This window comes from Phocoena phocoena, chromosome 16 (genome assembly GCF_963924675.1).
Source record: "Phocoena phocoena chromosome 16, mPhoPho1.1, whole genome shotgun sequence".
Taxonomy (NCBI): domain Eukaryota; kingdom Metazoa; phylum Chordata; class Mammalia; order Artiodactyla; family Phocoenidae; genus Phocoena; species Phocoena phocoena.
The window spans coordinates 35,137,422-35,152,644 of NC_089234.1; the positions used below are offsets into that span (position 1 = coordinate 35,137,422).

The window sequence follows — 15,223 nt, forward strand, 5'->3', positions numbered from 1 at the left end:
CTCCTTTAGCTCTCCAGCTAATATTGCTATAATCAGCGGTCACTTTTCTGTTTTATCTCCTTTTTCTCTTCCCAATTTCCTCTATTTCCAATTACCTTCAACTGGACTGACTCCAGATTTACATGCATTTATATAAAATCTCATGATTCTATATAAAAAGTTCATAATCAGAGAAAGGTTCAGAATGTAAAGGGGTACATGAATTGTACCCCTTGTACAGGAGAAACTTGAGCTTGAAGAGACAGATTAGTTCACCACAGCTACAAAAAAGCTGACCAATTTGAGAGATTCCATCAGATATAGAAGTAAAAAAAAAAATCACCTTGTCCATTTTCTTGAGGCTTGTTTTTCTTCCAAAATTCAGACTCACGCTCAAGTTCTTCTAATTTAAAAGAAAATATTATGAAAGTAATAGAAACACAATCATGAAGTCTTTAACAGAAATGGTGATTTCACAAAACACAAAACTCTGCAAGAACCCAAAGAGCAACTTACGTTCTCGTAGTCCAGGGACCAACTTAAATATAATTTCCTCTAATGTGTTATCCAACCTTCCAAAGAGGAAAAAAGAGAATATACAAACAATGAAGACATCAAAATCCAACAGGTAAACCATTTAAGATCTGCATCTCACATATACTACAAAATATAGAACATACACAGTTTTGGCACAAGTACCACACCCAACTGCTCTGCGAGTGGAGCACATCTATTGTAGCCTGTCCCAGTGGAACACAGATTAGAAAAATGGTCCCGTCCCCAGCTCTGTCTACAATCTTGCCCCTCTGAACAGGACCTTGATAAAGGGATGGAGTCTATTTCTCTACTCTGAGAATATGGGCTAGCCCTGAAATGTGCTCGGGCCAAAAGGATGTGGCACAAGTGACACTGCTTAGCTCTGAGCGCAAGCCTTATGAGGCGTATCATGTGCTTTGTTGGTGTGCTTTCTTGGAATCCTGCCACCATTAGAACGAGTCTGGAGGACGTGACGCTATGTCCAAGGACAAGCTGCCCTGCTGAGGCCACCTCACACTAGGTCATGGACAGTCCAACCCAACAGGACAGAACCCAGGCCAGGATCGGCAGGGCAGCAACTGACCAGCCTCTGACTGCAGTCACCTGAGCGAGCCCAGCCAAGACCAGCAGACCCACCTGGATCTGTGAGCCACACAGAACTGTGAGGAATAGTAAGTGCTTTTACTGTTGTGTTCAGCATGAAAGTTAGGGGTGGTTTGTTATACAGCAATAGCTGATGCAGCCAGCTATTGCTTTCAAAATCTCCACCACAACTCTGGCTCTTTCCTATGAAAGAAATAATCTCCAGTCTTCTCTTCTGAGAAATTTAGACCATTTTTCCTAGATAAAAAACGTAAATATTTCCCTTGACATTTTTCTCGTCTCCTTTTCCTGCTGTATCTGAGCACAACTCTTCCCTTCCACGGCTTTCATTTCTTCATCTTGTCCTGCTGCTCCTGAGACACCCTTTCCGCTCATCTCCTTCACCCTGCTCGGAGGCACTACTCCTCTCCAACTGAAAACACGGCTACGCTTCTCACATCTAAAAAGCCCCCAAACCTTGGCTTAACCTATTGTCTTTTCAAGCTGTTAGCAGATACACAACCTCTTCTTCCAACCGGAAAAACTATGAAATCGCAGTTGACATTATTTCTGTCACATATTTTTGCTTCTTTTACTCGACTGAACTCCTCAAATCATCCATAACTTCCATAATGAACAGATATAAATTTCTTTGAGAGCTAAAATTTTTAAAATCTTACTTTTAAAGTCATTTTTCTCCTCATTGCTCTGCAGTAGTTTATCAGTGCTGCCTGACGCTGCCTCCTTGAAAATTTCCTTTCCTGGTTTTTCTTTTTTTCTATCAACTCCCTTTGTCCCCAAGATATTTTTCTTTTTCCAACTACCTCTACATCTGAGTATTCTCCTTTGCTCTGCTCTCTGCACCCTCTGACCTTTTCTACAGGCTGCCTTCCTTGAAGATCTCATCCACTTTTGTGACTTCAAAACTAACATATAAGCAGATAACATATATATATACACAAACACACATTGCATCTCTCTGCTGAGCTCAAGTTCCATACTTCCAACAGATGTTGAATATCCCAAGCACCTCCTTTTGTTCATATATGTCAAGACTATCTTATCTATTCTCCTTCAACAAAATACTGAATACCTGTCTTTTTAAAAATTAAATTTAGAAATGATACCATATCATTCCCAAATAGGCTCAAAATGCAAGCATTATTTTAACCTACCTGTCTCTCCTGCTTCACATACTTACTCACCAAGCCCCAGACAGCTGCTTCTCAATGTTTCTCCCACCCAGTCTTTCCACATTCCCATCCTTCCGTTCCCTCAATTACCACCCTATTTAGAGGACGGCATAGAGATGTTTCCCTTTACCTTGACATGCTCATCGTGAATTTTCCTTAAGCACTAATTTGATCATTATTTGCCTGCTCGAGAACTAATTTCTTCCTACCACCTGGCTTCACGTGTTTATATAACTTGAGTTCAACCTGCAAACTGTAACTGGTGCTGCTCTCTTGTTGCTCTTCTCTAGCCAACTGACTTACTCAATTATCCTCAAGAATGCCTCGCCTTTTCCAATCTGTTTTCCTCCCTCATGCCCTTCATCCTGGCTCAAATACTTTTTTCCAGTTCCTACTCTCCAACCAAACCGATGTTACCTGATTCTTCAGGACTTACCTACTAACTCCTCCACAGAGTTTTCCCAGACTATTTAATAGTAGCAGTGTTCAAGAGAAGTATTATTTCTCTTCTTCTTAATATTTGTTTTATCAATGTAATACACATGTATAATTTACAAATCAAACTTCCCTGTAACCTTATATGAAAACACAACATTTTTATGCCCCGCTCTCTCTGTTCCTGATTCCTACAACCCCAGGGGCAACTGCTTTCAAATCCAAGCTGTTTTGTCTAGTATTTACTTTCATATTTCTATATATATGATAGACGGATGATAGATTAAAAAACAAAGCCATTCTTTCTCTGCTGTCTAGGTCTTTCTGACCTCCTTCTGTGGGAGATAAAGGTTTAGCTCTCTGATACCATCCTGCCATGCCCCTTTCCTCCCAACATACGTTTTCCCAACTCTCATCTTCCTAATAGTCTTACTGTCATTTTAAAAATAATGAGTGTTTACATGGTTAGGATTATCTAAATATTCACAGTGTACTCTGATTAAAGATATCCCCTCCTTCAATTTTTTTCTTTCCCTGGCGTTAGTAATTGCTTTCATTTCTTCATCTGCTACATACCCATTGCCAAATTCTCTGAAAGCATTTTCTTCTCACTATGCACAAACGGTTCAGGAATCAACTAGTTCCATTCCTGTCCCCGTGGGACATCACCCCTCACCAACGTCATGTTCTCGCTGCCCTCGCCGTCCATTCAGGACTACCCCACAGCAGTCATTAGAGCCACAGCTTGCATGCACCTTGGACTCCCCTGTCCCTCCCTCACTTGCTCAAAATCATGTGGTGTAACCACACCACCAGTCCAATCCAGCTCTCCATCACCTTCTACCCATGCGCTGGAAAGCCCAACCACACCCCTTCAAATTCGTAACTACAACCCAGGTGTGCCTTTCAGGTTGCCAGGACTCACACTACACTTCGCAGTCCATTTATTCTCTTACTTTCCTGGACAACACACTTTCTTCTCTCGCCAACCCCTACACCCGCCTTTTCCATCCTTACTCTTGGCTGATAAACATCTTCTCCTCAGTGAGACACAAACTTGCAGACTCTGACCACCACGTCTACCTATGGCATCTGCACCCATGTCTACTCTGCCCTCCTACCTGCTGCTATACGTGACCTGTAGGAAGCCAGTCTCTTCTATTAGATTTCACTCCCTCTCAACCACCCAAGAACACTGCTTCAGCAATGCCCTCTCTCCCCAACTCTATTATTACCTTTTTGCTCTTTCTTGGATTAGTCCCTTCACACATGCCATTATTCCTCCCATATCACAACAAAACAGAAAACCTTCTTGACTGTACTTCTCTGAATGGCTACCACCCCATTTCTTTGCTCCCACTCCCATTTGTGGCAAAACTTGAAAAAGTTGTCTATACTCACTGTTTTTAATTCTTCTTCCTCCCTTTCTCTCTTGTAACAATCCAGTTAAGTTTTTGCCTCACAGCTCTACTGAAAGTGCTCTTGTCAAGGCTGATGACCTCCAAGTTGCTAAATCCAACTGTCAACTCTGTCTTCACCTTACAACATCAGACACAGTCCATCACTCCCTCTTCTTTGCTTGGCTTCCAAGCCACACACTTGGATCCTCCCTCTCCTGTATTGAGACTGTGCCTTTTCAGTTTCCTTTGCTGGTTCTTCCTCCTCTCCCTGACCTCTCAATGTTGGAATGCTCCAGGGATCAATCCTTGGTCCTCTACTCTTCTCTCTGCACTCACACCCGTGCATGATCTCATCCAGTCCCACAGTTTTAAATACTGTCTACATGCTGAAGACTACCAGATATTTAACCCCAGCCAGACCTCTCCCCTTGAATCACAGACTTGTATATTCACCTGCCAACTTCTCTCTTCTCTGAAATGATTAACAGACTCAACTTGTCCAAATCCAAACTCCCCATCTACCTGTCCCCCAAACCTGCTCTATCCTTAGTCTTCCTTATCTCAGTTAATGACAAGCCCATTCTCTAATTGCTCAAGTCAGAGATCAGGTCCCCAGTCTCTGAGCTCCTGGCCCACTACCCAGGCTCCCATGCTGCTCCTCAGACAAGTTGCAGGTGCCCTCCTAACTCCTGACTCAGGTGGTGAGCACTGGCTGCTGTCCTGACCTGGGACAGGCACACTTTCCTCAGATTTATGCACGGCTAATTCCCTCAGAGACAGCAATTCTGTGCTCAGATCTCACCTTCTCAATGAGGCCTATCCTCACCATTTTATTTAAAGCTGGCATCTGTCCCTCCCTTCATACCCCTGATGCCCCTCACTTGCAGCACCTTCTCAGAGTTGCTGATTCAGAGGGTCTGAGGCGGGGCCCAAGAACTGCCATTTCTAATAAGATACTAATGGTTTGGGGACCACACTTTGAAAACCAATGGGCCAGACGTTTACTTATAGACAAATTATTCCAACTATAGGTACTAACATAGAAAAGAAGTCTAAAATGTAAGACTTACAAATCCAGACTTACAGAATGATGGCAAACACCACACAGAGATGAAGTTAATAAGGGCTCTCTAGAGAATATCTAATTCTGTTTTTCAATGGGTACTTTCCTGAGATTGCACAGTTGATCTATGGTACAGCTATGGTAGGAACAGTGGGAAGAAAATGGGCTTAGTGGTGAGGACACCTGGCTTGTAGCTGGGAAGTAACATTTGAGTTTGCTAGGACCTTAGGCAATGTTGTATCACTTCTATAAATTTCAATTTCTAATCTTGAAAAAGGATTTGGATTAGGATCTTATGTAGCACTTCTATCTTTAAAAATATATGATTATACTTCTTTATATTATTACTATTTATTTGGTATAATGATTATACCAGTAAGTAAATGGTAAAAAGGTAGTCATTTTTAAAATTCTTTTAAGTTCTACATAAATGTCTGTACACTCTTTTTGAATATATGATACAGTTTTAAAAATTAATAGTATCCAGATTAGTATCCCTGACCATCAGGTCTGCCCTCTTTCCACTACCGCGTAGCTCAGCAAATATAGAGTATTTTGTAGAATATTAAAATACTGAAAATAGGGGACTTCCTTGGTGGCGCAGTGGTTAAGAATCCTCCTGCCAATGCAGGGGACACAGGTTCGAGCCCTGGTCCGGGAAGATCCCACATGCCGTGGAGCAACTAAGCCCATGTGCCACAACTGCTGAAGCCCGTGTGCCTAGAGCCCGTGCTCCACAACAAGAGAAGCCACCGCAATGAGAAGCCTGCACACCACAAGGAAGAGTGGCCCCCGCTCGCTGCAACTAGAGAAAGCCTGCATGCAGCAACGAAGACCCAACACAGCGAAAATAAATAAATAAATCTAAAATACTGAAAATAACTACAACTAAAGTAACTTAGAGCCTGAGATAAAGTTATAATTTTTAACTTGGGAATGTGTTTCTTAAATATTTAATATGCACAGCCTTGTTTTTCATGTCCTCTTAATAAAATACTTTAAATTGAAATAAAATGCTTTAAAATGAAAATCATAAAACCTACATTAACTGAGTCAAAGCGCTAACAAATATGATGCATAATAAAAATTAAGAGTTTATATAATTTATTTAAGTTAGTTGAACTAAAAATACATTTACGTACCTCAACATTTCTAACGGGTTTGTCTCATGAACCTGGTTGCCACACCTTGGACAATCATTGCTGTCTTCAAAGTGCTGGACAATACAAGTCTTACAGACTGGGAAGAAAAAAGATGTTAGGTTAAAATGCATCATTTGAACTTAATGTAATTAGAAATAGTCCTTAAAAATTATCTACTACATGTAAAATACCATTCTTTAATCAATAAAACCTTAAAATTATAACACTATAGGAAAGAACCAACTGAAATAAAGCCTACTGCCACAATATAAAAAGTACAGACTATTTTGCTTATTGTTTTTTTAAATATATTCACAAACCAAACAATTTATTCATAGCACTATAAAAACTGATGCGTTTACATAAAATGATAGGGTTTTCATTTAAAGAAGTAGAACAAGGAAAGGTAAAAGCTGGTAAGTCAGGCCCATCCTTTCTTCTCCAAATAAAAATCAAATCTGAAGCACAAAATCTGTGTAAATTAAAGATTCACTTTCCATGCAATGTTGAAAAAACCTGAAAATCTAGTATGTTATCTTTAGAGATTTTAGAAATTTACCCCCAAACTGGAAATATGAAAAAAATATTCTGTTAAAATTATCTCAAAATTAAATAGGGCTAGAAAGTACTCATAAATGTAAGCTTTGAACATACAGAATCTCAAATTCAAATATTTATGTGTGTGTGAAATTATTAATTACGAAACCATGGATTTTCTACGTAGCTCTATTTAGAAGACTGATGGTATCTGCAGATGTGGAACTCGCGGATATGGAGGGCTGACTGTAAGGGACTTGAGCCTCAGAAGATTTTGGTATCCACGGGGATCTTGGATAAATCAGCAAAATTGATGGATGGCAAAATAAAAAATACATATTATAAAAAAAAAAGTTGGTAAGTCTGCATTTATTTCTTTTACTAAAAGTTTATTTGAATGCAACATAAATAGTTCTTAATAATACTTGACAGTTTTCAGCATGTCTGGATTACTTTTTACTGGCAGGGTGCTCCAGTTACAACGGAACTTCTGGCCTGTGCAGAGTATGATGAGTCTGTGCTCACAGATACCATAATTCCAAGGGGCACTAAGTATGGGTAGTGACATCAAGCTGGTACAAAAGCACGAGAGGTAAACCGAAAGAATGACTGAGAAACCGAAAGGGATAATTAAGATTTTAAATAAAGATTATAAACAAAGACAACAGAAATATGATTTGTGGCTTTTTGGCCACAAGCCTATACAGCCTGCCACTCCTCCACATAATACTAATCTTTCTGGTTATGAATCTCTCCCACCTTTTCCCTAAGCTTCTTACCTATCAACTGTCTTGCTCAAAAACCTTTGACATGTTTACAGCATCTGAACTATAAGAATTTTTCAGTCCAATTCCCTATTCCAATACCCCCTCCTCCATTTTATTACCCTGTGTAATCTTAAATTTTCACCTGGTACTGATCAGCTGCCCCTTTTACAACTCCATTACAAACTACTTTCCCCCCTCCTTAAGCCCCACACTATCTAAAACAAGTAAAAGTTTATGTAAACAATTGATCAAGAGTAAACACTAGGATTCCTACCACTGAGATTAGGTCCGAAAATTCAAACACATCACACATACTGGTCAGAGCAACAATGGTCGGGGAAGAATTCTCCTCAGTAACTAATTTTAAAATTATCAGTACATACAGAGAATAGTATCTTGGTATTTCCTTTCACTTATTTATTCATTGATTCAATAGCCAAGCATTGTACTAGAAGTTGGGGGTGCAGGGGTAAACAAAACAAAGTCCATACCCTTATGGAGCTTATATTCTATTTGGGAAGTGAAAGAATTTTAGTTAGTAATAAGTGATATTTACAAAACAAATAGAAAAATGATAGAGTGTGTGTGTGTGTGTCAGAGAGAGAGAGAGAGAGAGAGAGAGGGAGGGAGGGAGGAGAGGAAGGGGGGAGAGAGAGAAGAAGGGGGGAGAGAGAGAAGGGGGGAGAGAGGGAAGGGGAGAGAGAGGGAGAAGGGGGAGGGGGGAGGGAGAGAGCACAAGAACGCGCACGGGCGTGCTGGGGGCTCGTAGCTATGTTAGGTACGAGTGATCAGGGTAGGACTTCCTAAGAAGGTAACACCTGAGCAGATTTTTTTGTTGTAAGAGTATACCCGAGTCCCCTATTCTCTACCTCTTTTTACCATGACGTACAGCTATTAGGGTAACAACCCTTTACTATAATTCTCACAAAATTTGGATGAAGACAGTATTAGAAAACCTTAAAACAGAAAAAGCTTAGATATGAATATATCTGTCCTCCAAATTTCTTGGCCTCCAAAACATTCTAAATGTCTTTTAAAAAGTTAATGTTTGGGAGGGACGGCTGCCTTGCTAAGCCACACTGAGGTAGAAGGAAAAAAAGCTGAATTATTTTGCAGATTGCTGGTATTTGCTCTTTTCCCAGGGACACTAGATACATCTCTGAAATTTGGGAAAGAAGGCAAATAGTACAGATAAGAGGCAAGAATGAAGGGGTATTATAAAGCCTGATCTTGTCCTGAATCTCTGATCCTGCCCTGGGGCTCTGTCGTTCAAAAGGTTTATCATGCTCAAGGTATTCAGGAATTCCTGGTTGTCTACGGCCTTGGCCAAACAGAGAGGCACATGACATGCCCAGAGCAAGTCTTCATCTAGGTCAGCCAAAAGGCTACGGGCAGGAGCCTATCCTCCCAGGGGCAAAGATACTAATCTAGGTTGTTCAAGAAAGCAATGTGAGGCTCATTTGTCCAGAGGTGCACACAGTTTCAAGAATAAGGCTGCTTAAGGCCAAGGCAGCCCCAGTGCTCAAGGGTGCTGATGGGGAATATTAATCTATATTCTAGATCTGGACTGTCCAACATGATAGCCACTAGTGGCATGTGGCTCCCAAGCACTTGAAATGTTGCTACTTCAAGTTGAGATGTGCTGTAAGTGTAAAACACTTGCCAGACTTTCAGAATGAAAAAAATCTCATTAATGTTATATTAATTACATGTGGAATTGGACATTGGATTAAATAAAATATATTAAAACTAATTTCATTTGTTTTTTTAAGTGGCTACTAGAAAATTTAAAATTACACAGGTGGCTCACATTTTATTTCTACTGAATAGTGCTCAACAGAGGGAGATAGAAAGCCCCATCAGGAGGTGAATTTATTTTTCACATCAACATCTGAGATACAGTATCTTATTCTACTTTTGCAGATGAAGGAGAAGAGGTTTTTACAAGCTAGGTAACCTGCCTTCCCTGATGAATGGCAGCACAGAGACTTGAATCCAGGATTTCTGATATGAAATCAAATTTTGCAGATTAAAAAATGTTTTTAACTTTACGAAGGAAAAGAATGTAATGTAGAAATACCATCCCCCCAAAACATCTTTAGCATCTCTGCTAAATCTGACCACCAAGTAAACATGACGGATAAGCCATCCCATAGGGCATAGGAATTAACCTTACTACATAAAATATTACATTAAAAGAATTTAAAAAATATTTTTACAGAGGCTAAGGCACGTAATTGCCTTACTTAAATTTTTTTCAAATAGTTTAAGAGAAAAATTTAAGATGTTGAAATATATTTTTACTCCAGTTTTCTTTTTTGTTCAGATGATTTGGTGGTGGATGTCATCATTTTCATCATAATCACTAACAATTAAAAGGTTTATGTAACAGGTACCACCCAAACACTTCAAAATATATTTAATTCGACACAATTTCATAATATTCATTAAAGCCCCATTAATTAGGTAATATTATTAGGCCTCTTACAGATGAAGAAACTGAATAGAGAACTTCAGCAGTTTGCCCAAAATCAATGGAGCCAATAAGTGGCGAAAGGCAGGATTTGAATCAAGAGCCCATTGTCTTATCCAGTGCATACCTATATGCTACATTGTCTTCTAATTTTATATCTATACATCTAAGGCATACAGAAAAAGAATGCCTTATCCCTTAATTTGGGAGCCTTAGATATGTCCACTTGTAGAATGAGAACTCCTTTTAAACTGAATATTTTGCACAAAATAGCCCTTTCAGGTAGCTTATATAGTCCTTAAAAAAAAAAAAATTCTAGAAAATACATCTCCCACATGCTTTTAAAAGCTGTTAAATAAAGCACAAACTTATATAAATTAGAACCTGAGGAAATACAGGCCACAACTTCACTGAAACTGAAAAAAAAAAAAAGTAAAATGAGAATTTGCTTTCCCTTAGACGCTTAAAAAAAAAAAATCACTACAAAACTGACCTTTGATTCTTAGTTTATAATTTGGTTTATACGAGCTGAAAAACACATTTTAAAAATATCTTAAAGATTTAACACTAAGCTAACTGCTCAACTGCTGTACTGGTTAACTGGTCCAAGAATGATGTTTAAAAAGGTCCCAGTCTGCGGTTAAGACTGTGTGTGGAGACCAAGGAGAGACTTCATCCTCACCAGCCACTCTACAGAGAGATGCTGGAGCCAGCAGAAACACCTGGTCAGAAAGGGAGTTAGGCTCACCAAAGATATCCCCAGTTGCAAAAACACTTAAATGGTAACAAGTGCCAACATTCATTGAGCATTAACCAAATATCAGGCTCGGGGCTTTGTACGGCCTACTGTATGGACTGCTATCAGCAAAGGAGGAATGCGATACCGGAGAGCCTGAGCAGGCTGCCCACATCTGCCCAGCTGTGTAGCAGACATGGCACCCAACCCCAGGCTGGATGTGCAGTTCAAGGCCTAAAATCCAAACCACTACGCGACACATCTTAAAATCAATACCATTTGGTCCCGAGCACCAGGATTTCATATTTTTAACTGATCTTTATATTTAGCTCATCACAACCATCATTAAACTTCTGCCCAAAGCTTACTAAATGAAATTGTTCCTTTTACCATGTCTTAGGTTTGAACTAGGTTGTTATACAGATTAGCAGGGAAAGAGTCACGGTGTCATCTAAAGCAGTGGTTTTCAAATTGAGATGGGCACCACAATCACCAATGAGATTTTTTAAAAGAACGGATTCATGGTCCCCATCCCAGACCAATTAAATCAAAATCTCTGGGAGATTAGCACCAGGACTCTAACTGTGCAAAGCTCTCACTGAAGCAGCCAGAAGACAACTGGGAAAACCCAGCCACAAAATCCTTACTGGCTAGTGCCTCAGTGAGGCGGCCCCATTCCAGGATTTGGCCCTCTGCCAAATCCTAACCAGAAGCCACTTTCTCATTCACCATTAGGGAATCACTGACACAGGACAAAACATAATCAAAAGAATATGCGATTAATGTGTTCTCTCTATATAATGCAGACTTACATGAGAAGCCCAGGCAGTATGGCACAGTTGTTCTAGATAAAAGATAATCTTGAGGCAGACAGCTGGATCTGAATCCCAGGTTCTGCCATTCGGCAAATTACTTTGTGCGCTTCTCTGTACAGGGAGATAACAAGGGTATCTACCTCACAGGGTTCTTAGGAGGACTAAATGAGATAATATATGTATAATGTGTAAACAAGTGGTAACTTATATTTAATAAATATGAGCTATCACTGTAAGTTGGATCGCTGGATGAGCATAAAATCATATGCATCAAAATCAGTAACCAAATACTGAATGGCATCAGACCACGATTAGTTTGACGCATCTATCTTAAATAACAGATGACCTTGCTAATGGAACCTGAAATATCTATCATGTACTGGTATTAACCCTCTGCAGCCATGTTCACCCTAGAGATAGTCTTGCAACTCAAGTATGATATTTATGGCACACTGCTTCACCTGAATGGGAACTGCCTATCTTTGCATGTATGATACTTCTTTTTCTGGGGTTGAGGGTCCAAGATTGACCAACACTTTCACATTATACACTCCTTCCTCAACTTTACATGTTTAATACAATTCTAGCACAGTCCCACTGGTCTAGGAGAAACCCTGTTGTGTCTCTTCCGGATCACTTTGCATATACCTGCTCTGAAGCACCATTTTATATGGATTCCACAGTTTAACTATTAAAAGGCTATCCTATTTTTTTATTTTCAAGTTCTTGAGGGGAGCGGGTTCTTCACAACAGGTACAAAGCCCATCTGTTGTTGCTATCTTGGATGTATGGTCCGCCCACATCTCTCATAGAAAGCTAACTGCCCAGCTTTTAATGACGCGGTGATCTACGGAGATTTCTCTTCTTGAGCACCAATTCTGCTATCACTGATAATAAAACAATAACAGTCTTTTCTCTCATGTCCTTGGTCATGTCACTCATTAGTAATGCTGTTTATTAAAAGTGATCAAAGGCTGACTTCGTTAAAATCACCTGAGTGTGTTGGTTTTATCTGTCAACCTAGAAGCATATTTTTTCCTCCTTCCTTAAGCACATCACTATCTTTATGTGCCCTTCTTAATAACACTCATTTGATACAGTTCACCTTTGAAAAATTTGCCTGTTATCTACTAACAATTTATAAATAAACTGTGGTCATCTGCAAAGAGAAGAGGCATCAGTTTGCTGCTTTTGATACATATTTACATGTGAAACTGACATTATTTCTAAAGTTTTCCAGAATAGCTGTAATTTGCTTCCATGAGACAGTACCTCCTGGTTTTACTCATATAAGGAATTAATGAACATCTTACGTTATACGTGGCACAGTTCTTTCAAAGGCCTACATGAGTTGCAATTTCATGGAGAACACTAAGGATAGCATTACTTTCTACTGAGGAGAATGCTTTATTCTTGTTTTTGCCAGGACAGAGGGACAGGCAGCAAGGCAGAGCCTGCTGGACAGGGTCAGGACACAGTCTTGGGGCTTCAGCACACTAGGGGAATCTGAGACCAAGCAGGTCAGGAGACCACGAAGTCCAGGAGGGCCTTCCACAGACAGGCTTATGGAGTCAAGTGGGACTCCAGGGTGAGGGCAGACTCTAGTAGGTCAGTGAGTGCAATAATGATCTCATTCCCCTCCTTATCAACATAAATTCCACGACCAGTCAGAATAATCACTTCCTCACACAGACTCTAAATAGCTTTGCTCTACTTAAAGTAGTCTTCCCTTCTCTTCTTTTGTCATGCTTGCTCAGTTAAACTATTAACCCTGGCTAAATCCAACTCTCTGCTTCCTCTGCGCTGCAAGATTACAGCTGAACATTGTGGGAGAAAAACATGCATCGTGCTGATTGGTCTCTCACCTTAAATTCATGACCATGACCCTCAAAAATGGGTCCTTCATCTGCCAGGCAGTCACCCTCAATGCCCTAATTCCATATGCTCTTCACCAATACTTCATACCTTTTCTCCTCTCTCGTCAAGCCCTCACTTATCCTCCCCCATCTCCACTCTCCACTGATGACCTCACTTCCTGTTCTACTGAAAACAAAAGGAAAGAAGAAAAAAAAAGGAAACAGAATTTATATCACCATACCTACTCACTCACTAACATCTAAACTTTGTGGTCTTGCCTGTTTCTAGAACTTTCACGTGTCAATCTCTGCTCTGTTCACTAGACCCCCTTCCAACGACCCGAGAACATTGCTCCATTGCTTCTCTCTCTCGCCTGTGTCAGTATTCTGCTATCTGCTGAAGATTCCCATCAACATTCAAACATATTATTTCCCTATCTTTAAAAAAAAGAATCAAACTTCTGTTGACCCTACTTCCCTTGTCAGCTATCACTCCATTTCAGAGCTACCTATACTCTCTCTAATACCTCTCTTCCCATTCTTTTTTCACCTTCTTTACCTTCATTAAGGTGAAAGACTTACATAATCATTGTACAATTAGCAAAACAATGAAATTAATACATTTCCATCCTCTCACACCCACCCAGACTTCCACTCCTTACCACTCCACTGAAAGTGCTCAGCGAGACTATCCACGGTGCCTGCGCTGCTCAGCCTGGGCCTTTCAGTCCCATCTTATAAACACAACTGACTCGGCCAGTCCCTCCTCCTAGACACTATGTGTTTGCTTTGCCTCCCAGGACCTACTCTGTTTCCTCCTACCTCACTGCCTCCTCCCCCTCAGCGCCCAGGGCTCAGCCTTGGCCATCACCCCTTCTCCATCTATGCTCACTCCCTTGGCGCTCTCACTGATTAAATATGATCTAAATGCTGATCATCTCCAGACTCATATGTCCAACTCCCAACTGGTTGGGATCAGGTATCTGATCAGCCAACTCCTTTACCTTCTTAAATCTGTTCAACTGCCACCTTCCTAATGGTGCCTACCCTGAGCACAGGCTTACTTTAAGTGGTCATACCCTCTCACTGACTGCCCAATTCCCTGTACCCAGCCTGACCTTCCCTTTTTCTGTAGCATTTATCACCAGAGCGTACCGTCATTTATACACTCTTGACTTACCGCCTACTATGTTGCCTGATGTGTCCCAGGTGCCCAGAATAGTACCTGGAGGAGGAGGTGCTCAGTAAATATTTGTGGAATAAATGAGGACACAAGGGTTAGGAATAGAAGAGGGAGCCACGATTTTAGGACTCACAGGTGTACTACTGAAGTCAAGTCAGAAATCAGCCTAGATTCTCAACTAAGGCAAGGGAAGAGAGTCTGAATTCACTAGTAATTTTCTTGACAATTAAAATGAGTTAATTCAATATAAGCTACATAATTTTCTAAAATAAAATGATCATTTTCTGTTAACTGAGTAATGTCAGCAGTTGAGCATTCTGAGAGAATATAGCTTTGTTCACTGGTTTCTGAATTTCTGATATATATATACACACAAGTCTGGCAAAACCCAGTATGTTATACAACACCAGTAGATATGATAGATCTTCAAAGTACCCAAACAGAAATTATCTTTTGCCTCCTCTACACTGGTTGGACTCTACTTGTTCATAATGTTTACACTCAACCTTTGTGCTAGACTCTTAA

The 15,223-nt window shown here is 40.2% G+C and overlaps 1 protein-coding gene across 2 annotated transcripts in view; it reads right to left on the bottom strand.

Annotated features, from left to right (window-relative positions):
• The window catches only part of PCGF5 (polycomb group ring finger 5), a 112,622-nt gene that overhangs the window by 35,917 nt on the left and 61,482 nt on the right, over positions 1-15,223 (bottom strand). The window contains exons 3-5 of one of the 2 annotated variants that reach the window (XM_065894455.1): positions 6,332-6,428; positions 496-551; positions 323-379 (exon numbers count right to left, since the gene is read on the bottom strand). In XM_065894455.1, the coding sequence (XP_065750527.1) occupies positions 323-379; positions 496-551; positions 6,332-6,428 (210 nt within the window). Of the gene's footprint in view, positions 1-322; positions 383-495; positions 552-6,331; positions 6,429-15,223 lie in introns of both variants that reach the window. The other variant, XM_065894454.1, reaches the window with a different exon arrangement.